Consider the following 27409-nt stretch of genomic DNA (forward strand, 5'->3'; position numbering starts at 1 on the left):
TGTGCCTTTACAAGTACGACATAACATGTGCTTCATGCACGATGGAGCTCCTGCACATTTCAGTCGAAGTGTTCGTACGCTTCTCAACAACTGATTCGGTGACCGATGGATTGGTAGAGGCGGACCAATTCCATGGCCTCCACGCTCTCCTGACCTCAACCCTCTTGACTTTCATTTATGGGAGCATTTGAATGCTCTTGTCTACGCAACCCCGGTACCAAATGTAAAGACTCTTCGTGCTCGTATTGTGGACGGCTGTGATACAATACGCCATCCTCCAGGGCTGCATCAGAGCATCAGGGATTCCATGCGACGGAGGGTGGATGCATGTATCCTCGCTAACGGAGGACATTTTGAACATTTCCTGTAACAAAGTGTTTGAAGTCACGCTGGTACGTTCTGTTACTGTGTTTCCATTCCATGATTAATGTGGTTTGAAGAGAAGTAATAAAATGAGCTCTAACATGGAAAGCATTTCCCGACACATGTCCACATAACATATTTTCTTTCTTTGTGTGTGAGGAATGTTTCCTGAAACTTTGGCCGTACCTTTTTGTAACACCCTGTATGAGGTTAATCGTGAAGTTTTAGACGCCACATAGAAAAATCGAGCTGCGACTGTGTACTTTGGCGATAGTGTTAGTACATACGTGTATTCGCCACTCAGGTTGGGGCATTTTTCTCCACGATGGATAATTTCTATATCTACATAAGTACTCTACCATTCAAACTCATTTTCTTGATATAGAGAACGTACAAGATTTTGATTACAGAGATCTGAAATTTTGGAGTTCAGAAGACGTGCTAAACCGAAAATCAGCTCTTAATCTATCGGTATATGCCAGCCACAATATGGATTCTTCATCTGAGAAAAGACAAACAAGTCACAGAGCACCAGAACAGCAGAATAAGGGGAGTGAAGCAAAACTTGATAGGGCAAAGAGCAGCATATGTGACGTCCTGTGCTGTTGTGGCGAGTCTTGTTAGTGGAGATGGGAAGTTAGAAAGTTGTGTAAGGACTATGGGACGAAACTGCTGGGGTCATCGTTCCATAGGCTCACGCACTGCTTAATCTAAGTTAAACTAACTAACGTTAAGGACAATACAAACACCGATGCCCAAGGGAGGACTCGAACCTCCGACGGGGGGAACTGCGTGAACCGTGCAAGATGCCTGAGACCACACGGCTACCCCGCGCGGCCTGTAGAGACGGAAACACCCGACTGAACACCTTCCAACGACGCTCCGCCTTGACAACCTCCTGCAACCCTGGCACGAGATTTCAGTTGTATGATCCTGTGACAATTTGCTCCCTACGAGTACAGTATGTTAGCACCAAATCACTGGAGTCCTTCACTCACAAGGAACACCATGAGTGGGGGGTCGCAAATCCAGTTTTAGTATGCCTCATCAGGAAGTGATCCGTTGACAATTATGACAAAATAAAGATTAGTTGCAAATGATTCACCATGTCTATCAGGAGGCCGTCAGAAAAATGAGAGTCCAGGAGATGCGGAGATCAACCTTGTATGGGATGTATGTTTTACACTTCTCAAAATGTACATCACCGACATTCAAGAAATGTTGATAACTAACCATTATCTCGCACTGTGAGCATCGAATGAAAAATGGCACATCACTGTGATTGCAAGGGTTCACACCATCAAAATCGAAGGCCAACTCCTTCGCAGTTACAAACCGTGCAGGACATTGAGTTAGGCATTCACTCTCAATAAATGCATATAGAATCATTTTGACGTAAAGGGATGTTGAGAACTGATGGAATGTGATGGCTTGCAACCTAATGCGAAACTGTCTGTCGTGGAGCTTATTGTGAAACTGGCTGTCCTTTAAGGCGTAGCTGCAGACAGGGAATAATATAATTTTTCTTATGCGTTACAGTGTCATATTGCTTTCCATATGTTTTTTTATTACTATGCTGCGGATGATCTCCCCTGAATGTAATTATATTTAGTACCCGTTCCTTAGACATTATCTGTGGTCCCTGTCGGCCAAGGATTATGACCCATATGGCTCGACACCTTTATCAGAATCACTTTCACTTGTTAAGCACGTATCGTCATCATTGTACTCCTCACGTACATTGTGTGCACAGCGGAGCGTATACGACACCACTTATTCCACTGACTCATCTTGCAGAAATGCTAATATTTCATCTGCCACTTCTCTCGGGGAAGATCAGTTTGGATTCCGTAGAAATGTTGGAACACGTGAGGCAATACTAACCTTACGACTTATCTTAGAAGAAAGATTAAGAAAAGGCGAACCTACGTTTCTAGCATTTGTAGACTTAGAGAAAGCTTTTGACAATGTTGACTGGAATACTCTCTTTCAAATTCTGAAGGTGGCAGGTATAAAATACAGGGAGCGAAAGGCTATTTACAATTTGTACAGAAATCAGATGGCAGTTATAAGAGTCGAGGGGCATGAAAGGGAAGCAGTGGTTGGGAAAGGAGTGAGACAGGGTTGTAGCCTCTCCCCGATGTTATTCAATCTGTATATTGAGCAAGCAGTAAAGGAAACAAAAGAAAAATTCGGAGTAGGTATTAAAATTCATGGAGAAGAAGTAAAAACTTTGAGGTTCGCCGATGACGTTGTAATTCTGTCAGAGACAGCAAAGGACTTGGAAGAGCAGTTGAACGGAATGGACAGTGTCTTGAAAGGAGGATATAAGATGAACATCAACAAAAGAAAAACGAGGATAATGGAATGTAGTCAAATTAAACCGGGTGATGCTGAGGGAATTAGATTAGGAAATGAGACACTTAAAGTAGTAAAGGAGTTTTGCTATTTAGGGAGTAAAATAACTGATGATGGTCGAAGTAGAGAGGGTATAAAATGTAGACTGGCAATGGCAACGAAAGCGTTTCTGAAGAAGAGAAATTTGTTAACATCGAGTATAGATTTAAGTGTCAGGAAGTCGTTTCTGAAAGTATTTGTATGGAGTGTAGCCATGTATGGAAATGAAACATGGACGATAAATAGTTTGGACAAGAAGAGAATAGAAGCTTTCGAAATGTGGTGCTACAGAAGAATGCTGAAGATAAGGTGGGTAGATCACGTAACTAATGAGGAGGTATTGATTAGGATTGGGGAGAAGAGAAGTTTGTGGCACAACTTGACTAGAAGAAGGTATCGGTTGGTAGGACATGTTTTGAGGCATCAAGGGATCACAAATTTAGCATTGGAGGGCAGCATGGAGGGTAAAAATCGTAGAGGGAGACCAAGAGATGAATACACTAAGCAAATTCAGAAGGATGTAGGTTGCAGTAGGTACTGGGAGATGAAGAAGCTTGCACAGGATAGAGTAGCATGGAGAGCTGCATCAAACCAGTCTCAGGACTGAAGACCACAACAACAACAACAACTTCTCTCTCAATCTGAGAAATTCCTTGAGTTGCTTTCTGACAAAATGTCAACTTCAGCAACTGTTCTTGGAGATATTAAGCAATGTTTGCTTTGTTTATCGTTGCCAGTACTCTGTTTTGTATCAACACCAATGGTACTGTAGCATTGATGTGAGTTACTCGTCGACTAAGCATTTCAGCTACTCTCAGTAGCCTCATGCTGTTCTCACCATTGGATACCTTCGTTCCACTCCCTATTGCTATTACCAGCCAGTATTATGGTTGCATGGTAGGCAACATGCGGGGCGTCGAATTCCGTAAACATTATTGGTCTTTTGCGAACTCTCACTCAAGGGCTTTATTTTCAGTATCACATTGCCAGATAACGGTTGGACCTTCACTTTTCTCGGCGGTGGTGCCCCCTGTGTTACCACGGCTTGTTTTGTTCGTTTGTCTCGATGTCGTAGTAAAGTAACGAGCATTCGTTCGTTGTGAGCAGGCGGCTAATGATGTTATCTGGATAGCTCTGACACAACTGCAGAATTTTCGATGCTAATTCAGCTTTTGCAATGGGTGTGAGAAGTCGTGGAATCCAGCGAGAGGTGACTTGTGCGGTTCAAAATGTCAGCGTTTTTCCCCTTCAAATGGTGGGAACAAATTAACATGTGGTACTCCAGTTGAATTGCGCTATTTTGTTTTGGCTCCGCCTGCGATTTCAATGTCTAACAAGACTACGGACATGCACCAGCAAACAAACAAAAAATTAGTGCTGGACCTTTATTTTCTCGTGGTTATAATTAAAGGTACATGACTCAACCTAATTGTTCCGGGCCACGCGTAGCGAAAAATGTCGACGCAGAGGCATGGCCACAAAAATTCAGTATGATTTACAGGCGAAAGTATTTGTCCATATTGCGCCACAGTACTGTTTCCGTCAGCCGGAGTAACGACTAAAAGTTCTATAAAAACCACCCTAGAGCAGACATAGAGTAGGGTCATAACCTTCAACTGATAAGATTTCTTCTGAGACTGAGAAAACGAATAGTGAAACAGCACTAAGGCAAACGAGGTAAAAACAAATCTAAAGAAGGCACTGGTTGTAGCACAAACTTCGAGAAAAAACTGGCAACAAGATCGAGCGAAGCATTAATCTACATGATGAATTACAAAAGAATGGATTATATTTAAGATGTAAGTTATCAATGCCGCAAACAGCACTTTTGAGTTAAAACGATAAACGTATATATAAACCTGCATTCAAAGTCAAGTGATAAATCCCACGAACGAAATAAAGTTGTGCAGCACAAACGGAGATCTGAAGAATAAAATGAAATAAAATATCAAAATTAACAGTTACAGGAAAATATTTGCAAAGGAATGTATTCAAAAGGGGGAAGGAAGTATGAAAATAAGTAACGCAAGAAAGACTACACGTAAGTTCTTTAATACTTGAATATCAAGACAGATCAATAAAAGCGAGTACGGAAATCGACGTGACATGAATGATAACGAGGCATATAGTCTAAGGTGAAAAATTAATTTCCAAGAACTGTACTCTAAGCAGGTTTTAAGGAAGGCGAGGTACAGAAGGATGATCATGTACAACCGACAATGGTAGCCGAATTTGAACAAGCAGTCAATGAGTTGACGCCAAAAGAAGTTCCTTGCTGGACGCGTTATTATAATCAGTGGCAGAAAAAATAAGAACCTACGATCACTGATGCCAGCTCAAAATCGTTGGTTGTCTAAGACACTAGAAGAACTGGAGAACAGCTAACGTGAAGTTGACGTCCTCATTTACTAATGTCAGAGAGGGCAGTAGACTTGTTCTGAATGTGGGCTATTCTAACTAACTGAAAAGACGAAGACAAAACGGGCGAAAAATAAAAATGATGATGAAGTTTAGGTTATAATTTTTTGCCATATATTATCACTTTTATGTTTGCTGCAGTAGGCCACCATTACCGTGACAATACTCATCTGTCTGCGATACATTTTGACGTGCATCGAAGAGATTCCGTCATCAACGCTTTGTTTAGAAAAAGCACGAAGATTAGAATTTAGTGTTCCGTCAAATCGAGGAAATGACAGACGGTGCATTGTTTGCGTAACAAAATTGTAGTCGACGGTTTTCAGCTACATTATAATGCGTTCCAAAACCGTTTTGTAGTCGTTGGAGATCCCTTTCAAGGTAAATAACGTAACTGCTTTACGTAATCCTTTCTCTGCTGTTTTACGACACTCTTCAACGTATTTATTACACCCATGCTTTATTCATACTTGGCAATTGTGCACGCCGACGTTCATGAATTACCTCTTCGACCTATCCACCCGTCAGACTAGGAGAGTTATTGGGAACAATAGTGACGGCACAGAGTTAACTGGGCCTAACAGAATGGTTACGTTCAACTAACCAATTGTCTTAACTTGCAATATTCGCATCCACTATAGTTTGTTAAATTTTGGTATGATTTCACTTAATCATCCTATATATGGACGCTCAATTAATTAATGAACATGTGTTGTGCACCATTTCCATTCGTGACAGCACTTACATACTCGATGGCTTCAAAGACGTCAGCCAAATATGTAGTTACGTGAAAAAGCTTTCTAAAACTAATATATCGTGTCTTTCCCGTTCGTGGCTTTCCACCAACTCTCCAAGGACTGAATTCTATTTCCTGTTATATGTATTTTGACGTCACTCTAGTAGCAGTCGTAATTATATTGAGCAAATAGATCTGGAACGCAATCAACCCCCTAGTCCATACCCATATTGCACAATACGGTTCAAATCTGGGGTTTGAGCTTCCTGTTCAGGTCTTCTGCTTAATATTCTTCGGACAACGATGGAATGGTGATTGTTTATTGAATCGGAAGGTTAGCTTTATGACACATGAAAGGTACCTTATACTGTCCGATTTGTAACATGATATTCAAAAATGGTTCAAATGGCTCTGAGCACTATGGAACTTTGCATCTGTGGTAATCAGTCCCCTAGAACTTAGAACTACTTAAACCTAACTAACCTAAGGACATCACACACATCCATGCCCAAGGCAGGATTCGAACCTGCGGCCGTAGCAGTCCCGCGGTTCCGGACTGAGCGCCTGAACCGCTAGACCACCGCGGCCGGCTGTAACATGATATTAAATTTAGATAGCTTAATGATATTTCTGTGTACCATTCGGCATACAGCGTATCCTCCTCAGTTCACGCACTGCGAATAACTATACGATCTATACCACCTACTTCGTAGATATCATCAGTATCAATAATACCACCGAGCCAGGTAGCGCAGTGGCTAGCACACTGGACTCGCATTCGGGAGAACGACAGTTCAAACCAGGGTCCTGCCATCCTGTTTTAGGATGTCCGTGATTTCCTTATGTCACATTAGGCAAATTCCGGGATGGTTCCTTTGAAAGGGTGCGGCCGACTTCCTGTCCGTCCACCCCTAACCCGATGGGATCGATGACCTCGCTGTTTGGTACCCTGCCCCAAACCAACCAACCAACTAGTGATACTACTATAACTCCAGCGCTGAAAAATCGTCACCCAAACGCGTTGTCATTGAAACTGTGGAGATCAGTGTCACCGAAAATGTCAACTGTTTATCATGTAGACCCTACTACAGCAAGGAGGAAAAAGATTAGTTGCACATATTGATATATAGTCCGTTCAAAAAATGGTTCAAATGGCTCTGAGCACCATGGGACTTAACCTCTATGGTCATCAGTCCCCTAGAACTTAGAACTACTTAAACCTAACTAACCTAAGGACATCATACAACACCCAGTCATCACGAGGCAGAGAAAATCCCTGACCCCGCCGGGAATCGAACCCTAGAACCCGAGCGTGGCAAGCGAGAACGCTACCGCACGACCACGAGGTGCGGACATATAGTCCATAACAAGCGGTAATGTGTCCTATAACTGTGACCAATTTCAGTTATTGTCGACGTTCCTATTAGATTTCAGAAAAGAGTAGACTATTAACCCACCACTGTTAAGCTGGAGTGAAATAGATGGCCGGCTGCAGTGGCCGAGCGCTTCTAGGCGCTTCAGTCCGGAACCGCGCGACCGCTACGGTCGCAGGTTCGAATCCTGCCAAGGGCATGGATTTGTGTAATGTCATTAGATTAGTTAGGTTTAAGTAGTTCAAAGTTCTATGGGACTGATGACCTCAGATGTTAAGTCCCGTAGTGCTCAGAGCCATTTGAACCATTTGAAAGAGATGTCCCTCAATAGTTCCAATTTGCGACATTCTCTCTCAAGGAATTCACTGCTACTTAATAGTGCTTTTCTGTACATCCTTCAACGTGACGTTGTTTAGTAATATGTGTAATCCATTTTCATTATAATTATACACTCCTGGAAATTGAAATAAGAACACCGTGAATTCATTGTCCCAGGAAGGGGAAACTTTATTGACACATTCCTGGGGTCAGATACATCACATGATCACACTGACAGAACCACAGGCACATAGACACAGGCAACAGAGCATGCACAATGTCGGCACTAGTACAGTGTATATCCACCTTTCGCAGCAATGCAGGCTGCTATTCTCCCATGGAGACGATCGTAGAGATGCTGGATGTAGTCCTGTGGAACGGCTTGCCACGCCATTTCCACCTGGCGCCTCAGTTGGACCAGCGTTCGTGCTGGACGTGCAGACCACGTGAGACGACGCTTCATCCATTCCCAAACATGCTCAATGGGGGACAGATCCGGAGATCTTGCTGGCCAGGGTAGTTGACTTACACCTTCTAGAGCACGTTGGGTGGCACGGGATACATGCGGACGTGCATTGTCCTGTTGGAACAGCAAGTTCCCTTGCCGGTCTAGGAATGGTAGAACGATGGGTTCGATGACGGTTTGGATGTACCGTGCACTATTCAGTGTCCCCTCGACGATCACCAGTGGTGTACGGCCAGTGTAGGAGATCGCTCCCCACACCATGATGCCGGGTGTTGGCCCTGTGTGCCTCGGTCGTATGCAGTCCTGATTGTGGCGCTCACCTGCACGGCGCCAAACACGCATACGACCATCATTGGCACCAAGGCAGAAGCGACTCTCATCGCTGAAGACGACACGTCTCCATTCGTCCCTCCATTCACGCCTGTCGCGACACCACTGGAGGCGGGCTGCACGATGTTGGGGCGTGAGCGGAAGACGGCCTAACGGTGTGCGGGACCGTAGCCCAGCTTCATGGAGACGGTTGCGAATGGTCCTCGCCGATACCCCAGGAGCAACAGTGTCCCTAATTTGCTGGGAAGTGGCGGTGCGGTCCCCTACGGCACTGCGTAGGATCCTACGGTCTTGGCGTGCATCCGTGCGTGGCTGCGGTCCGGTCCCAGGTCGACGGGTACGTGCACCTTCCGCCGACCACTGGCGACAACATCGATGTACTGTGGAGACCTCACGTCCCACGTGTTGAGCAATTCGGTGGTACGTCCACCCGGCCTCCCGCATGCCCACTATACGCCCTCGCTCAAAGTCCGTCAACTGCACATACGGTTCACGTCCACGCTGTCGCGGCATGCTACCAGTGTTAAAGACTGCGATGGAGCTCCGTATGCCACGGCAAACTGGCTGACACTGACGGCGGCGGTGCACAAATGCTGCGCAGCTAGCGCCATTCGACGGCCAACACCGCGGTTCCTGGTGTGTCCGCTGTGCCGTGCGTGTGATCATTTCTTGTACAGCCCTCTCGGAGTGTCCGGAGCAAGTATGGTGGGTCTGACACACCGGTGTCAATGTGTTCTTTTTTCCATTTCCAGGAGTGTATTTTCAGTATCAACTTCTTTACTTCAGCATAAGAGCGTAACAGTTTCTTTGAATCAATAAAACTTCTCGTCAAACTACTTTTCCTTCCATATGCCTCCATTTTACATGTCAGGACACTGCTGTACCATCTTCAGTGTCCTAATAAATGACCTATTAGTGAACTATATCCTTTCTCTAACATCTCACTTAACTTATTATTTCTCTTTTCCGCTTCTCAACACATCTTTATTGATTGATTTTACAGTACCAGATTTTCTTAGAGTGCGAGATTGGATTAATATTTTGTAAGTCTTATATTATTTTTACCATCTTCCATAAGTTTCCAACTCTGCGATCCATGTGATGCTGCTTTTAGAATTTAGGTTCTGATGTAGTGCTTTTTAAAGTCAACAGGAATACTTATGGATATATCTTCATCTTGATTTGGCATGTCTTATTGTTGCTTTAGCAACCTTGCTTTTTTTTATGAAATGTGGTAACAGAACACTTTCATGTCAGCTAAATTTACATCTCTTACTCAAACATTTCAATCTTCTGCTCCGTCTATAGAATCTCTTACAACTTTAGACTAAAAATGCCGGAAAAAATATGCAACACTCTCAGATATTAAGCTCGGATTGGCACCATGTTATATACACTGAAGCGGCAAAGAAACTAGTATAGGCACACTTACTAAAATACAGAGAGACGTAAACAGGCAGAATACGGCACTGCGGTCGGCAACGCCTATATAAGACAACAAGTGTCTGATGCAGTTGTTAGATCGGTTACTGCTGCTACAATGGCAGGTTATCAGGATTTAAGTGACTTTCAACGTGGTGTTATAGTCAGCGCACGAGTGATGGGACACAGCATCTCCGAGGTATCGATGAAATAGGCATTTTCCCATACGACCTTTTCACAAGTGTACCGTGAATATCAGGAATCGGGTAAAACATAAAATTTCCGATATCTCTAAGACCAGAAAAAGATCTGCAAGAACGAGACTAACGGTGACTAATGAGAATCGTTCAACATGACAGTAGAGCAACCCATCCTCAAATTGCCGCATATTTCAATGCTGGGCCATCAACAAGTCTCAGTGTGCGAACCATTCAACGAAAACATTATCGATATGGGCTTTCGGAGCCGAAAGTCCAGTCTTGTACCGTTGATGACTGGACGACAAAAACTTTTACGCCTCACCTGGGCCCGTCAACAGGGAGATTGGACTGTTGGTGACTGGAAACATGTTGCCTGGTCGGACGAGTCTCGTTTCAAATTGTATCGAGAGGATGGATGTGTATGGATATGGAGACAATCTCATAAATCCACAGACCCTGCATTTCAGCAGGGGACTTCTCAAGCTGGTGGAGGCTATGTAATAGTGTGGGACCTGTGCAGTTGGAGTGATATGGGACCTCTGATACGTCTTGATACAACACTGACAGATGACACGTACGTAAGCAACTTGTCTGATCACCTACATCCATTCATGCCTATTGTGCATTCCGACGGCTAGGGCAATTCCAGCAGGACAATTAGACACCCCACTCCTGCAGAATTGCTACAGAGTGGCTCCAGGATCACTGCTTTGAGTTTAAACGCTTCCGCGGGCCACGAAACTCCCTAGTCATGAACATTATTGAGCATATCTGGGATGCCTTGCAACGTGCTGTTCAGAAGTGATTTCCACCCTCTCGTGCTCTTACGGATTTATGGATAGCCCTGGGGGATTCAACGTGTCAGTTCCCTCCAGCACTACTTCAGACATTAATCTAGTCTATGCCACGCCGTGTTGTGGCACTATTGCGTGCTCGCGGGGTCCCTACGTGACATTAGACAGGTGTACCAGTTTCTTTGGTTCTTCACTGTACTATGTGGATACTAAGGGCTGTAGTATGGTCCTTTTGTCCTTTCCAGTGGGAATCAGTGGGCGCCCAGGAGCCCTGCCTTTGCACGCTGTACTTTGACACTCCAGGAAATAAATGTGCTGAGTTTAGAGGTGAGGTGTTTTTGTAATATTCATTTTAGGATAAAACCACGTCCCACCAGCGAGGACGTACTCTTTTGAAGAGCTTCAGCCATTTGAGAGTGATCGCAATGTGGGCTTTCGGGAACCTGGATGGACATATCGACGAACTGCTGCACATGTTGGACACTTTGTGTCGGTGGTGCGTCGCTGCTTTCAGCAGCGTTCTGTAAGTCCGTCCACAGACACATTCCAAGATCGACGCATTGTGCGAGCAGCACTCGCCGACCGGACATCATGCAGTCAAGAAAATCGGTAACATGTTGCACCGGCTGTGTCACTGAGGATCGTTGGGAACAGTTTAAGTAGTTCTAAGTTCTATGGGACTGATGGCCTCAGAAGTTAAGTCCCATAGTGCTCAGAACTATTTGAACCAACTCTCTGAGGTGGAGGGCAATAGGAAGAATGGCAGCAGGACTATCGCAAACTCATATGGCCCGACGGCTTGACGTGAATCGTTCTGTCGTTTCTCGGATGTGGTGACGATTTATAGAGACCGGAACTGTATCACAGAGACCAGGCTGGGCCGACCACATTTGACATCAGAATGAGAGGACCGTTATCTGTCTGCAAGGGCACGACAGTACCGCCTTATTACTGAGCAGCAACTCGCATCTGACCTCACAGCATCCTGTGTACGTGTTGTATCCAGGCAAGGGGGTAGAGAAGGCTACCGCACGACCATGAGCTGCGGACTCGCTTATTTCACTCAGGATCATGATTGGTGTCTGTTCTTTCCGACATGTCTGCATAAACAGACATCACACATGTATAAAACTATAAGGTATTGTAGAGTATGACGTTAATTTTAGTGCTGTTGTTATACTTTGCCTTCAGTTCTTTGATACACTACTGAAAGTTAATGTTTAGAAAAGTCATTCTGTTGCACACTTTAACTCCTTTTTATTTTTAGTGTTTGTTCTTTTGGTGTTGGTTTTTATTGGCATGACACTGTTCAGTGGTCTCGACAGACTGTTCTCAGACTTTAGAGAGTTTAGCTGCAGCATCCAATTACTAGATCGAAAGCTTTCTCGATGTCTGTAAATGAGACGACCAATGATTACAGCGCTGTCAAACCTTTTTCTGTTGATAATCTAAAGCATAATACGGCTTCCAGTCTGTGGCAGTCTCTAAGAAATCGAAACTAGTATTATTGGTTATTTTACCCACTTTTTGTAATCTTAAGATGGAAAACTATTAGGGTTAATATTTTGGAGGCGTCAGATGTCCGTGTTAATGTTATATGATAGTAGCACGTCCGTCATACGTTCTTCTTTGACACTGATATTGAGATTCTAAGATTTTTGGGTCAACATCAGTCATGAACAGTTTGGTAATTACATTAAAATAGCTTTTCTTATTTTTTCTAACATTGATTATAATAGTCTGCCTAACAAGGAGCTTCCTCTGACGTCAATTCCTTGACTGCTTGTTCAAATTCGGCTTTCAATGTGGGTTGTACAAGGTCACCCCCTCTGTACCTCGCCTTCCTCAGAAACTCCTTGGATTATATTAATGGGCATTCATTTTTCACTTTCAACTATTTCCCTCTTTAATCACACAAGTCATGTCGATTTCCCTACTCTCTTATATTGGTCTATCTTGATTTTCAAGTGTTAAAAAATTTACGAGCAGTCTTTCTTTGCATTTCCCGTATTCATACTTTCTTATCCACCTTTTGAACACATTCTTTTGCGAGTATTTTTCTGTCACTGTTAACTTTAAAATTTTATTTCATTTCATTGTTGTAGCTCTCCTTTTGCGTTGCACAGCTTTATTTCGTTCGTGAGATTCATCACTTCACTTTCAAAGCAGGTCTGTATATATACGTTTTCGTTTTAACTCAAAAATGTTGTTTGCGACATTGATAACTTACATCTTAATTATAATACATTGTTTTGTAATTTTTCATGTAGATTAATGCTTCGATCTGTCTTGTTGCCAGTTTCTTTTCGAAGTTTGTTATACTGTCAGTGCCTTCTTTAGATCTGTTTTTACCTCGTTTGCCTGAGTAATATTTTACTATTTGTTTTCACAGTCTCTGAAGAAATCTCATCAGTTGAAGGTTATGGCCGTATTTTATATTTGTTCCACGGCAGCTTTCATAAAATTTCACTTGACTTCGAAACTGTTCTCTCACTAACATGGAATCCATCTGGTCTCATGTACCATGTCCAGGCATCATCCACTATATCTTCTTGCCTTTGATTGGGTGTTTAAGTTATTTAAGAACACCAGTATTTAGTCTTTGAAAAATACAACATGTTCTGTCCTCTGTATGTTACGTAAGTTACGACCATTCGTCAAAGGTATATTCATGAGGCTTGCTGTCAGCCACCGTAGAAACACGCACAGCCGTTAATGAACCAACGTTTTGAAAGACATTTCATGAAACGGGTAACGACGACGTCTGCTTTAATTGGAAAGTTAAGCACTTTGATGGCATGTTACCCAAACGATCGCTGATCTGGCATTAAAAGTTGTAGTCCGGATTTAGTGCAAGACCCAATGTCATATGCAGCACAGTTGCCACACAGGCGTAGATAATGAATGTCTTTGCCACTTCTACAGTTTTGTCGTTCTGACATCACCGGAAGGACAATATTGCGATACCAATCGTGCGATATTTCAATAATTTCTTGAACATTTGCAAAAAGTAACCTTCATTACCATGTGCACGAGGACGCAATATAATTTAAAATTCCCGATTGCATTAATACACTGAGTTGACAAAAGTCACGTGACAGCGATATGCAAAAGTACAGATGACGGTAGTATCGGTATCGCGTACACAAAGTATAAGAGGGTAGTGCATTGGCGGACCTGTCATTTGTTCTCAGGTGGTTCATGTCAAACGATTTCTAACATGATTATGGCAGCAAGACGGGAATTAACAGACTTTGAATGAGGAATGGTACTTGGAGCTAGACACATGAGGCATTCCATTTCGGTAATCTTTAGGTAATTCAATATTCCAAATTTGAAAATGTCAAGAGTGTGCCGAGAATACTCAGTTTCAGGCATTACCTCTGACAACGGACAACGCAGTGGCCGACAGCCTTCAAGTAACGACTGAGAGCAGCGGCGTTTGCTTATCGTTGTCAGTGCTAACAGAAAAACAACATTCCGTGAAATAACTGCAGATATCACTGTGGGATGTACGATGAACATATATGTTAGTACAGTACGGCGAAATTTGGTGTTAATGGGCTATGGTATCAGAATAGCACGACATCGCCTGCAGCGCCTGTCCTGAGCTTTTGACAATATCGGTTGCATCCTAAACGACTGGAAAATCGTGGCCTGATCAGATGGGTCCAAATTTCAGTTGGTAAGAACAGACGGTATGATCTTAGTGTGTCGCAGACCTCACGAGTCCATGGACACAAGTTGCTGACAAGGCACTGCGCATGCTGGTGGTGCTTCCATAATGCTGTGGGCTGCATTTACATGGAATGGATAGTTTCCTCTGGTTCAGCTGAACAGATAATTGACTGGAAATGGTTACATTTTGTTACTTGGAGACCATTTGCAGCCATTCATGGACTTCATGTTCCCAAAACTATTTTCGATCACATCGTGCCATGTCACCGGGCCAAAATAGTTCGCGACTGGTTTGAAGAACATTCTGAACAATTCGGGCAAATTATTTGGCCACCGAAATGCACTACCTGAATTCCATCGAATATTTAAGGGATATAATCGAGAGGTCTTTTTGTTTACGAACTCCTGCGCCGCAACACTTTCGCAATTATGCTCGGCTGTGGAGACAACATGGCTCAGTATTTCTGTAGTGAACTTCCAGCGACTTGTTGAATCCATGCCACGTCAAGCTACTGCAGTACGCGGGCAAAAGGAGGTCCGACACGATATTAGGAAATATAGTATTACTTTAGTCACCTTAGTGTATAACTCTAAGAAAAACAGAGTTTATTTTCGAAGTTTCGTCTAAACGTTTTCCGAATTAATTTGCAAATACATATCTCAAATAGTTTAAAAAAATTAAATTTCATTTCATTGCACACTTCATCAAACAATGAAGTTCGTCATTGTGCCAGGTGGCAACTGACGAAGGTCTATGAAGCCGAATGCTGGTTAGTACTCAAGTAAATAGTATGTGAAAATCATCAGGAAAGCGTTTTCTTTTTATAATTACTGTTTTACTCTGGACTAAAAAAAGTTAGTCACACACAATTTCTAAAACCTTCCGCCTCCGTCGCCGGGCGGTCATTGTAAATGGCTACCATGCAGAGGACCCGAGTTCGTTTTCTGGCAATGTCAGGTATTTTTCCTTGGACAAAGGAATAGAATGAGGTCCACTCAGTCTCGTGATGCCAGTTTTGAGGCTCCTTCATGGAGGCTCCAGATCTGCTAACGCGACAACGGTCGGGAGAGCGGTGTGCTGATCATACGCCCCTCCATACATTGTCAAGTGATGCCATTAGCTCATGAATAACACGGCGATCGTAAGACCGTTTCGCCGGTGCGTGGCCGGAACGGCGGAGAGTTATTTCTAAAACTCATTATCTCTGCCGCACATTACCCTCTGAGATCAAATTAAATGACATCCTAAAGTAAAATTTTACATACACTCTAGATGACTACTGACTCATTTCGAGCCGGCCGCGGTGGTCTAGCGGTTCTTGGCGCGCAGTCCGGAACCGCGCGACTGCTACGGTCGCAGGTTCGAATCCTGCCTCGGGCATGGATGTGTGTGATGTCCTTAGGTTAGTTAGGTTTAAGTAGTTCTGAGTTATAGGGGACTGATGACCACAGTAGTTAAGTCCCATAGTGCTCAGAGCCATTTGAATCATTTTTGAACTCATTTCGATTATCTCACGAGAGTCATGAAAACATTGTGACAACGTCTGGTTCGAAGCGAGTTTTATTGTGGTTTGTACGTTGCAACAAAACTGAGATATTCGGACATTTACAGTGAAGAGCTCGATAATGGATCAATAGTTTCAGCTCAAATTAATCGTCCGATGTTGCCGTTGAGGGAGTTATGGCTCAGATTAGTTTGTTATCTGACATTAATGGCTAATTTGGAACTAATATCTTAATTTCCTTACTTTTGTTACAGAATGTCCCCCTGCGGAAGACGGGATGGAGAGATTCGCGTGCCCAACACCGGATCGCATGGGCCGCTACCGGTGCATTGATGACCACGTCCTCTGCGACGGATTCATCGACTGTCCCAGCGGGGAGGACGAAGACCGCCAGGCGTGCATGTTCTACAAGACGGTTAGTAAAACTGAGTGCTTCTTTTTCTCCGCAGAGTACAGCAGATTTAATTTAGCGCAAAGTTTAACTCCTTCATATTTCTTTTATATACCTTCGTTTCTTCAAAACTACCGACGCCACGCCGCGTTTAGTTTGAATTTAGAGAATGCGGATAGAATACGACGCTGACAGCTACTCATCATCTTTTATTCATTACGGGGGCCTGGAGAAAAGAGTTGTATTTGTCCATTCCATGTTCGCTGCAACATTAATACCCACACGAGTTTGACTAACAATTGTTTGCCACAGCCGCGTTAAAATTACCGCGAAAGTAGCATAACACGTCGGATGTTCAACTGTGCTAGCATTTTTGTAGAAAGGACATTTGACGCCTGGATTGTTATTAAAGGTATTTATTTACCATGATGGCAATTTCAGCCTATTATGCCATATCCAAGTGACGGTTCACTATGAAATTCGTCAGCGCATCTTTAATTTTAAGTGTAGACTGTTCTCTCGTCAACTGTGTTTATCTACTCCATGTGTATAATAATACTAGCGTCATCGTAATTGTACAAGGCGTTCTAAAATGCCCCTTACAAACTTACAGGACATATCGAGGGGACTGAGTATATAACATTCTGAATTGGAACTCATGTTGAGAAAAGTGCCGTTTTCGTGCTATAACCATTCAAAAACATGTTGCCTTGAGCGATTTAGGGAAATCACTGAAAACCCAAATCAGGATGGCCGGACGCTGGATTGAACCGTCGTCCTCCCGAATGCGAGCCCCGTGTACTAACCACTGCGCCACCTCGCTCGGTAACTAGGTGTTGCAATACTTACACGGAAAAGAAGATAGAGTAATTTCAGAGTACAACACTGACTATACATCGATATCGATACGTGGAAGTATAAGAAGAATATGATCATCGTGTAAAACGACGTTTAAGTCGTGTAAGAAAAACCAGTCCTATAGGAAACATCACTTTGCTTTTTTCAGCGAGGTCGTCCGCACGTCGATTATGGCGTCCCTTCGTGTGATTGTTCCAGAATGCGCCGCTCTCTGAGAATTCATAGCCTTCCACAATTCCTACACGCAACGCACCTAGCCTGCTCTGAATACCGACTGTACTAATACGCGTTATTCTAGTGATAATATTACCCTTCTTGTAGAATTTCGCTGACTGAAAGTGATTATAAAATTTTTAACATTGATACATTACACGCTGTGATACTGTTTGATACTGAAAGTCCTTTAACAACATTAATAAATTAACTTCATTAAGGAGGTACTTTAAATATTTTAACAGCTGCGAAATGCCATTTTCACATAATTACAAAAATACTGTAACGTTCTGAGGTGCATAAAGATAAATTTTCCTTGACGTCGCGCGTCCTCAGTTGACAAGTAACAACCAACGAGCACATATGGGATGTAATAACGCTGTGTCACAATTCACAAACCATTTCCTTGTAATGTTTATGAACTCCGAATAATACCCGCCACCATCACAGAATTCCAGTTTTGATCGATTAAATTTCGGGAGCGCAGCTGCTTAAGTTACGATTCTTCTTCGAATATTTCGGCTACTCACCGTTCAGCTTCCTTCTGAATAAGGCGAATGACTGATGCTACACCACACGCTGTGTCCTTTGTAACCCACGGACCGCGCCTGTGCGCGTGCGGTCAAAGATACACTGGCGCCAGAGGCGTTGCTCGGTGGCAACCATGCAGATACAATAAGGAGAGGGGAGGCTACAGACTTACTGTACTTCATTTTGAAGCCGGCGCTACCCTGTTAGATGCCGCTAAACATTAGCAGACGACTGCTTCTTGTTCGTTATTTATGTCTTGTGCGCGCAACGGTTTCGTGCACAGCGTTAGGAAGGCGTTTTCAGACACTTCAGGCCTTATGTGCATACTTAATTTAGTAATAAGACCCATGTCGCGTCGTTTTTGTTATACGTTTCGAATACCCACAATGAGAAGTATGTAACACTACACGCCGGGTTCCCGGGTTCGATTCCCGGCGGGGTCAGGGATTTTCTCTGCCTCGTGATGACTGGGTGTTGTGTGCTGTCCTTAGGTTTGTTAGGTTTAAGTAGTTCTAAGTTCTAGGGGACTGATGACCATAGATGTTAAGTCCCATAGTGCTCAGAGCCTTTTGAACCATTTAACACTACACGAGTGACCTTAAAAATGAAATGGAATTCCTTTACACACTACAGTCACAATGATTAGTGCACTTTTGAACGACGCAATCCGTTATTTTTTTTTCTAATCAAAACCGTTCCACCAGAACCGAATGAATGTTTGTGGCAATTAGCATGGCGTATGTCAGCTTAAACTTTGTGACGCAATGTCTGCTCCCTATCATATATCTTAATGGCGGCAAGGAAGTACACATAGGCACGGGATAGATCTGTGACTAGGCGATCGATCGAATCTGGATAGTCGATGTGTCACGGTGAGCTGCAACGTGGCGATGTCTTTGCAGGTTTGTTAAAGAAAGCACCGGATGCCATGACTTATCCAAAGTGAAACCATATTCTCAAGTAATTAAATTCGTCGTCAAACTAATATCAACAGCTTCTTTCACCAACTAGTCCCCAAAAGATGAAGTCGACCCCAGACTTCCAACGTTTTCGTGAAACATAGAGAGACCAGTATTAATACAGCGCTCTTCCACAGACGATTTGTTGGGCTGTAAGAGCCGGGTGTACCTACGGCGTTCGTGCGTCTTTCATGGACTGTCCTAGTCATCTGTCCGATGTATGAGAGGCCAAAGTTGCAGGAGATCTTATAAACCTCAGATTTCCTTGACATCAAATGATCTTTAAAGCAGTGATGCTGTCTTCGGGAAAGAGCAAAAAATCACTTTTATTTTGTGGTTTCAGAGAATGCGCCCTTTTTTTAACGATAAGCTTCCCATGCCTGGCAGAAAAGTTTGAATTCAGATCTTTCTATGTCTTCTTCTGTGTTCGTTATGCCCACCTTTGGATTCATTCATAGCGCCTTACTTATCTGCTGTGGAGAATATCCGTTAGCTTTAAAAGATCGCTTTAACTGCAGAAGCTTGTCCTGCAGACTGCTGTCGTCAGCTCTGTGAACCAAAGTTCTGAGAACACACATCGTCTTAGAATGATTGTGGCAGCGATTTACACGTAAATATAAACTGGTATGCGTCGGTTTTCAATGTAATGAGTATTCCAAAGTGCCATCACATCTTTGCCGAAGTAAAACATCCTAGAATGAAAGGTATTCCTACTTTTAGATATCCATTGTAAACTGGATTTATCTGTGAATATAATAAGATGGTTTAAAAATTCTTGTAATGAATCTTCACCATGGGGCCACACTAAAAACCTGTCGTCAACATATCTCAAACGTGGGCTTCAAGCTGGCAGAAGCCCTCTCTGAAGATTCCTAAACGGTAAATACCCGAAAAAAATTAGCTTAATATATCCGGCAATACCCCCGAAATACGAGGGGCGTTCAATAAGTAATGCAACACGTTTTTCCCTTGGCCAGTTTCGGTTGAAAAAATGTGGAATTTGTTGTGGGACATCGTGGAATATTCTCGCTTCAACTCCCATAGTTGCACGAAGTTCCAATTGTTGGTGAGGCTATACGTAGCAAAGAAAATGGGCTCTGTAGCAGACGTGTGTTCCAAGCGGGCCGCTGGGACTGAGTTTCTTTTGGCGGAAAACCAAAGCATCGCAGATATTCACAGGCGCTTGCAGAATGTCTATGGAGACCTGGCAGTGAACAAAGCCACGGTGAGTCATAGGCGAGGCGTCTGTCATCATCGCAACAAGACCACGTAAATCTCCAGCGTGCTGGCCGGCTACACACCGCTGTGCCTCCTGCAATGTTGGAACGTGCGGACACTCACATTCGAGGTGTCGACGGAGCACAATCAAACACCTCGCTTGAATTCGATGTCTCTGTTGGTAATGCTGACTTACTAGTCCATCATCTGGGCTACTCAAAGGTGTGTGCTCGCTGCGATCCTCACCACCTTTGTATGCAAACACGGACCAGTGGAAGACAAAAATGGCTCTAGGCACTATGGGAATTAACATCTGAGGCCATCAGTCACGTAGACTTAGAACTACTTAAACCTAACTAACCTAAGGACATCACACTCATCCATGCCCTAGGCAGGATTTGAACCAGCAGCGCGGTTCCGGACTGAAGCGCCTAGAACCGCTCGGCCACAGCGGTCGGACCCAGTGGAAGAGTTTCAAAAAAAAAAAAAAAAAATATGGGTTCATCACTTGGAATCGGAAAAAACAGCAATCCATGGAGTGGCGCCACACCACTTGTCCTAAGCCGCACCCTCAGCCGGTAAAGTTATGGTGACGACCTTCTGGGCTCTTAAGGGGTTATTCTGTGAAGTGTATTGTGCTGTGCTACCCTCAGGAATCTGAAGAACCAACGTGAACGTGTTCGTTGGCACAAAAAGGCAAACGAACTTCTCCTTGACAAAGTAAGACCTTATACAGCAGTCTGGATGTCACACCTTCCGACTTTCATCTGTCTGGTCCACCCAAGGTTGTACTCTGCGGGAAGCAGTCTGTGGTTGATGGGGAAGTTTTTGATGTAGTAAGACATTGGCTCCGACTTGTACCATTTGAGTGATACCATGAGAGCATACAGGCCCTGCCTGGAAGGTCGCATAAGGCCGTCACATTGAACGGATATTACGTTGAAAAATAGCATTTTGTAACGGAAAGTGTGTGGAATAATACGGTGTATTGGAATCCTGAATAAAACCAACCTGTTACAGAAAAAAAGTGTTGCGTTACATATTGAACGCCTCTCGTATAATGGAGCAGTCATTGCGCTTCGAAAACATGAAGATGATTCCAGTTTTCTTGGGTAACACATATGGCGTTTTATGTGCGGTATAGCTGGTATATTTTTTTCATAACATTTCCAATGATAAAAATTACAAGTGTGTTCGCCATGTTTCACAATGAAGTACCGGCACAATCAGACTGCTGTTTTACCGACATAACCTTCCAAGCCGCGCATATTTAAAGTCTGCTGCACTTATCCATTCGCACCAATAAGCACATCGAAATACAGTCAAATATTTCTTGACCGTTTCTCAAGGTTGGCAGTGTCAGTGGAAGTACTGATGAAATCAAGAGGAATGAATTAACGGATGATTAGCAACGCACACGGATTTCTATTTCCTTGCATATATCGCTTAATTTCGCGGGCACCTACACGTTAGGAAAGGACACACTTACGTACTGCAGCAAATTTATGGGAATAAATGTGGAAGTACAATATGAAATTAAAAGGAACGAATTAACGGGTGATTAGCAACAAGTGTAGATTTCTGTTTGCTTGCATACATCAACAAATTTCATGAGTACTTACCTATTTGAAGAACCCACACGTACATGATGCAGTTCAATTTATGATAAACAAGACCACTTTTACTATAAAACGTACCCAAACATATTTGGCAAAAGTGGTAATAAATGTTTTTTTCGACAAGTCCACATAAGAAGTAGAGAGGGTTGCGAGAATCTGAAGCATAAAATATAATCCATCAATCACAACATCTTAGCAAAATGAATTATGACAGTGGAGCACAGCTGCATTCGGTTTTTAAGCGAATAAAGAATGTAGAAGATAAAGAATTCAAGAAGTCATCTTCCTACTATAGCCTCTCTATACAAATGTGTTTCACATGTCAGCTCTAACAATTCTTTCTTACCATTAACTGGAAAGTGCTCCTTTTACGATTTAATACTGGGAACGCATTACAATGTTCAATGGAAGTATACCTATACCACTTAAGGTGACTTTGTTTGCAGGCACCTCCACAGGTGGTTTTGTTTTAATAATAAAAACTTAAAACAAGGATATACTACAGAACTGTTGCTTAAAGCATTCACTCCCTGGTCAGTTCTGAACTCTGGAGCAATGTTAGTAACAGTGTGAGCTACAGTAACTAATCTCTTGAGCTCTGCAAGCAAACCATTGCCTATAACGTTATGGGAGCTATTCCTTTTAGAAGATATAATTCTTCTGTCGAAATACATATAGGAGAACTATGATTAGCTACTTCTCACCGTCATAACATCTTGCGTAAACGTCATTCCAATCAGGACAAACGTTACTTCAGCTGGTTCCCAAATACTCATATCGGAATTCAGTAACTGTCCTAATTAAACATGAATATGAAGATATCAGCGGCAATTTTTAGTAGTATTTTTAAAAATCTGTCATGGATTAAAGTACAACTGACAGAATGTAGAGCTTACATTTTATTTACCTCCGATAGTTGGCTAAAACCAGTAGCTCACAAAATAAAGATCTTCGTGACAAATCTAAGGGTTCCCGGAAAAAAGGGCCCATGGAATGAGAGGTGCTATACTTTCGGCAAGAGATAAGAATTTTAAATAATCTAAAGTATAAACTGAGTCCGTATGGGGAATGGTTTCAGCACGAATGACAATCGTGAGTTGAAAATTATTATTGGATCATTCTATCGATCACCAGATTCAGCAGCGTATTTCAGGGAAAACCTCCATACTCCATTTAGAAGCCTTGCTACAACACACTGAGAAAAGAAAATCACAATATCAAAAAGGTTTCATTGAGAAAACTTTACCAAGAGCCGTATGTTTTATTTCATTTTATATTCAAATGCTACCAGTTTCGGCAACTCAGTATTGCCATCTGCAGGCCCCTGCATAATAAAGGAGTGAACATGTGGTGATATAAGGGTGTACAGTTCAAGTTTACAATTGACAGGTATTCATAATGGCGCTTAAACTTAAAAACAATGTAAATATTAACGTTAGATCAAATCTATGTGTACGTCCAGCACAAATATGATAAAACATATGTATATATTTGCTAATAGCATTAAAGTAAACCTCACTCTATATCTAGCACAACAGATTAAAACTTGTGTAAACATTTATTATTCATAAAATTATTTTACATGACAGATTTACTACGGAGCATGTAAAATCATTAAAAAAATCAGTATTAGACAGCGTACAGTCAAGAGTTTCGTACAAACAAAGTGCATCATTTTTTAATAATAAAATTCTATAAAATTCTTTTAGATGATGGATCGCCTAGTGTATATGAGTCACAATCGTTCATTTAAAGTAGAATGTCACGTAATAAGGTATGAATTACGATAGTTTGCATATTTACAGCCTACGCAATATCCCGGATGGTAAGACAAGTAGTTGTCACAGTATGAAGAATAGCTTGACACAAAATCCAATGGAAATCGACATATTAAGAGAAAATAGCATGCATATCGAACAATGCGAATATTGACAACTAACTGGTAGCTCAGAATGAAAGATATGATTGGTTTCATTTATATCCCTGAACAGGTTTGCATTACCACAGTGAACTAAAAATCAAGAACCTCAAATCCTAGTAAACCAGGGCGAGTCCATAAAGTTCACGGCTGAATACTTCATACAATATCATTTGGAGTATAAATCATTCCTAACACGACCTATCTATAGATGCCAAACTATCTAAATACTAAGACTAACAAGTTGTGTAGTGATATGGTAAGTGGATACAGAAACGAATAAAAGGTAAATGAGTATGCGAAGACCACTATATTTTCGAACTTGAAGCCCATAAAAGCACTACCATCCATGTTAAAAAATATATCAGCTCAACCACTTGTTTATAGTGTGAAACACGAAGTCCTCTCATCCAGTATGGATAAAATCCAAACATTCACAACCACCACCTCTCATCCAGTATGGATAAAATCAAAGTACCATCTATCTCTATGAATGCCAAAAGCCATCAATAGTAAAAATATCATTGGAACGTCTCTAAACTGTATGGAGAACACGCTGATAAACTAATCGGGTCCTTATCCTACTCGTCAGGTGTGGTCGAGACATACCGAATTCCCACAAGTTAATTGGGGACTGTGTCAATTTGGATCTAAAAGGCCAAGGAAACACTAAATATTTCATTGTCCTAAGTGTGAAACGAACGTAAAAGATACTAATGACCTAAAAACATGATCACTATTAAATGCTGTCTACCAGGGTAGTAGACTGCTATAAAACAGACACAAGGAGTTGCAAAAAGCAAGATCTACGAGTTCATATGAGAGTTAGATAGTAAGCTTCAGGTAAACAATTAGAGCGTTATAGTAAGGTTGAAAAATTAAATTCCTGCTAAAAAACGAGGATAACAAAACATGTAAGAAAGGAACTGTATAACGTCGGAAACAATGGTGCAACATATAAGGGCTTAAATAATGTAGAGGTACATAAACATTGCTAAGTGGAAGTTTCACCTATCATCAAAAGAAAAGTCCCCAAAACAATAATATGAATTTACTACAATAAGCCCCAATAATTACGCACGACTGTACCTTGACGTGCCAGTATCAGTTGCGGTTATTTTAGCCGAAACGGTACTAAAGTTATGACAGAGAGCGCCTCACTTGAATATAGTGAGTCGCTACCAAGCTACATGTCTCACTCAACGGTCCGAGTATATCACGGTGAACATCTTTGAAAACCCCGTATCGGTCAACATGTTTCGTCAAAGAAATGATAGCAGAAATAACAATGACCAATATCTATGTATATGCAACCAAAATTACGACCTCACTGTGCCCTGTTATCAGTCACATCGATCTCTCATATGACAAGCAGTTACGTAATACAGTCCCACTGGACTACTGATAGGAATATTAATTATAGAGAATCTGTATTAAAAGGGACGTCATATGCTAACCAATGGGTGTAAAATACTTAACAAAGACCTATTATACCTCAAACTAAGATTACTTCAATATAGGAATACGGTAGTTCTATTTAGGCCCCTTATGTACTGGTCCATTATAAATAATAAAACACTAAATTGATTCACTATTAGTAAAGTGGATCCAGGAAAATTATATAAACCTCGAAATACGGTAAAACTGCTGCTGGTACCGAAAACAGAATGGAAGATTTGTTAATACTAACGATAACACTTCAACTATCAACTATACCATTTGCCGGGAGTTGAAATACCACTGGCAACACGTGCTACATGTAGATAACTTGATCACTATGAAAAGAAAATGAACGACCATATGTAAATACACTACTGGGCATTAAAATTGCTACACCAAGAACGAATGCAGATGATAAACGGGTATTCACTGGTCAAATATATTATACTAGAACTGACATGTTATTACATTTTCACGCAATTTGGGTGCATAGATCCTGAGAAATCAGCAACCAGAACAACCACCTCTGGCCGTAATAACGGCCTTGATACGCCTGGACATTGAGTTAAACAGAGCTTGGATGGCGTGTACAGGTACAGCTGCCCATGCAGCTTCAACACGATACCACAGTTCTTCAAGAGTAGTGACTTGCGTATTGTGACGAGCCAGTTGCTCGGCCACCATTGACCAGACGTTTTCAGTTGGTGAGAGATCTGGAGAATGTGCTGGCCAGGTCAGCATCGAACATTATCTGTACCCAGAAACGCCCGCACAGGACCTACAACACGCGGTCGTGCATTATCCTGCTGAAATGTAGGGTTTCGCAGGGATCGAATTAAGGGTCGTAACACATCTGAAATGTAACGTCCACTGTTCAAAGTGCCATCAATGCGAACAAGAGGTGACCGAAACGTGTAACCAATGGCACCCCATACCATCACGCTGGGTGATACGCCAGTATGGCGATGACGAATACACGCTTCCAATGTGCGTTCACCGCGATGTCGCCAAACACGGATGCGACCATCATGATGCTGTAAACAGAACCTGGATTCATACGAAAAAATACCGTTTTGCCATTCGTGCACCCACGTTCGTCATTGAATATACCATCGCTGGCGCTCCTGTCTGTAATACAGCGTCAAGGGTAACCGCATCCATGAGCTCCGAGCTGATAGTCCATGCTGCTGCAAACGTCGTCGAACTGTTCCTGCAGATGGTTGTTGTCTTGCAAACGTCTCCATCTGTTGACTCAGGGATCGAGACGTGGCTTCACGATCCGTTACAGCCATGCGGATAAGATGCCTGTCATCTCGACTGCTAGTGATACGAGGCCATTGGGATCCAGCACGGCGTTCCATATTACTCCCTGAACCCACCAATTCCATATTCTACTAACAGTCATTGGATCTCGACCAACGCGAGCAGCAGTATCGCGATACAATAAACCACAATAGCGATTGGCTACAATCCGACCTTTATCAAAGTCGGAAACGTGATGGTACACATTTCTCCTCCTTACACGAGGCATCACAACAACGTTTCACCAGGCAACGCCGATCAACTGCTGCTTGTGTATGAGAAATCGGTTGGAAACTTTCCTCATGTCAGCACGTTGTAAGTGTCGCCACCGGCGCCAACCTTGTGTGAATGCTCTGATAAGCTAATCATTTGCATATCACAGCATCTACTTCCTGTCGGTTAAATTTCGCGTCTGTAGCACGTCATCTTAGTGGTGTACCAACTTTAATGGCCAGTAGTGTATTACCTCACACATCTACCTAATATAAGCAGTAGGGACATGAAGCAGTAAAAATACAGTAAACATTCTACAAAAAGCTGTATCAAGTAACGTATCATAAAATAATCTTATCTGTATCTAGACGTGTACACTAATAATATCAGTGCTAGGCCTGAACCTAACCATAACCCTCAAATGAGGCTACATTGGTGCAACGCTACTAAAATCCCATTATCTAATTCAACATATCAATGGGTATTACAGAGTAAAAATTTCTGACCACACGGTATTATAGTACTGACAATATTACCGAAAGGTGCCATAAAACTGGAATCCAAAATCCTATCTAATGACACAAATCATTAAAGATAATCGTGAATTTTCAAGAAGACATCAGTTAAGTACGTATTGCACGCCAACTTAACGTTACGCAAGAGATTCCTGTGAACGGTTGACAGTGACTGTACCAGCACACAGGTCACAGATAGTGCTACTAAGTCAAAGGTTAAAAGAAGGCAGTA

General features: G+C 42.4%; 1 protein-coding gene across 1 annotated transcript in view; it reads left to right on the top strand.

Annotated features, from left to right (window-relative positions):
* The window catches only part of LOC124722545, a 435389-nt gene that overhangs the window by 399590 nt on the left and 8390 nt on the right, over positions 1-27409 (top strand). The window contains exon 3 of the mRNA XM_047247687.1: positions 16255-16415. Within this exon, the coding sequence (XP_047103643.1) occupies positions 16255-16415 (161 nt within the window). The remainder of the gene's footprint in view (positions 1-16254; positions 16416-27409) is intronic.

Source organism: Schistocerca piceifrons, chromosome X (assembly GCF_021461385.2).
Source record: "Schistocerca piceifrons isolate TAMUIC-IGC-003096 chromosome X, iqSchPice1.1, whole genome shotgun sequence".
Taxonomy (NCBI): domain Eukaryota; kingdom Metazoa; phylum Arthropoda; class Insecta; order Orthoptera; family Acrididae; genus Schistocerca; species Schistocerca piceifrons.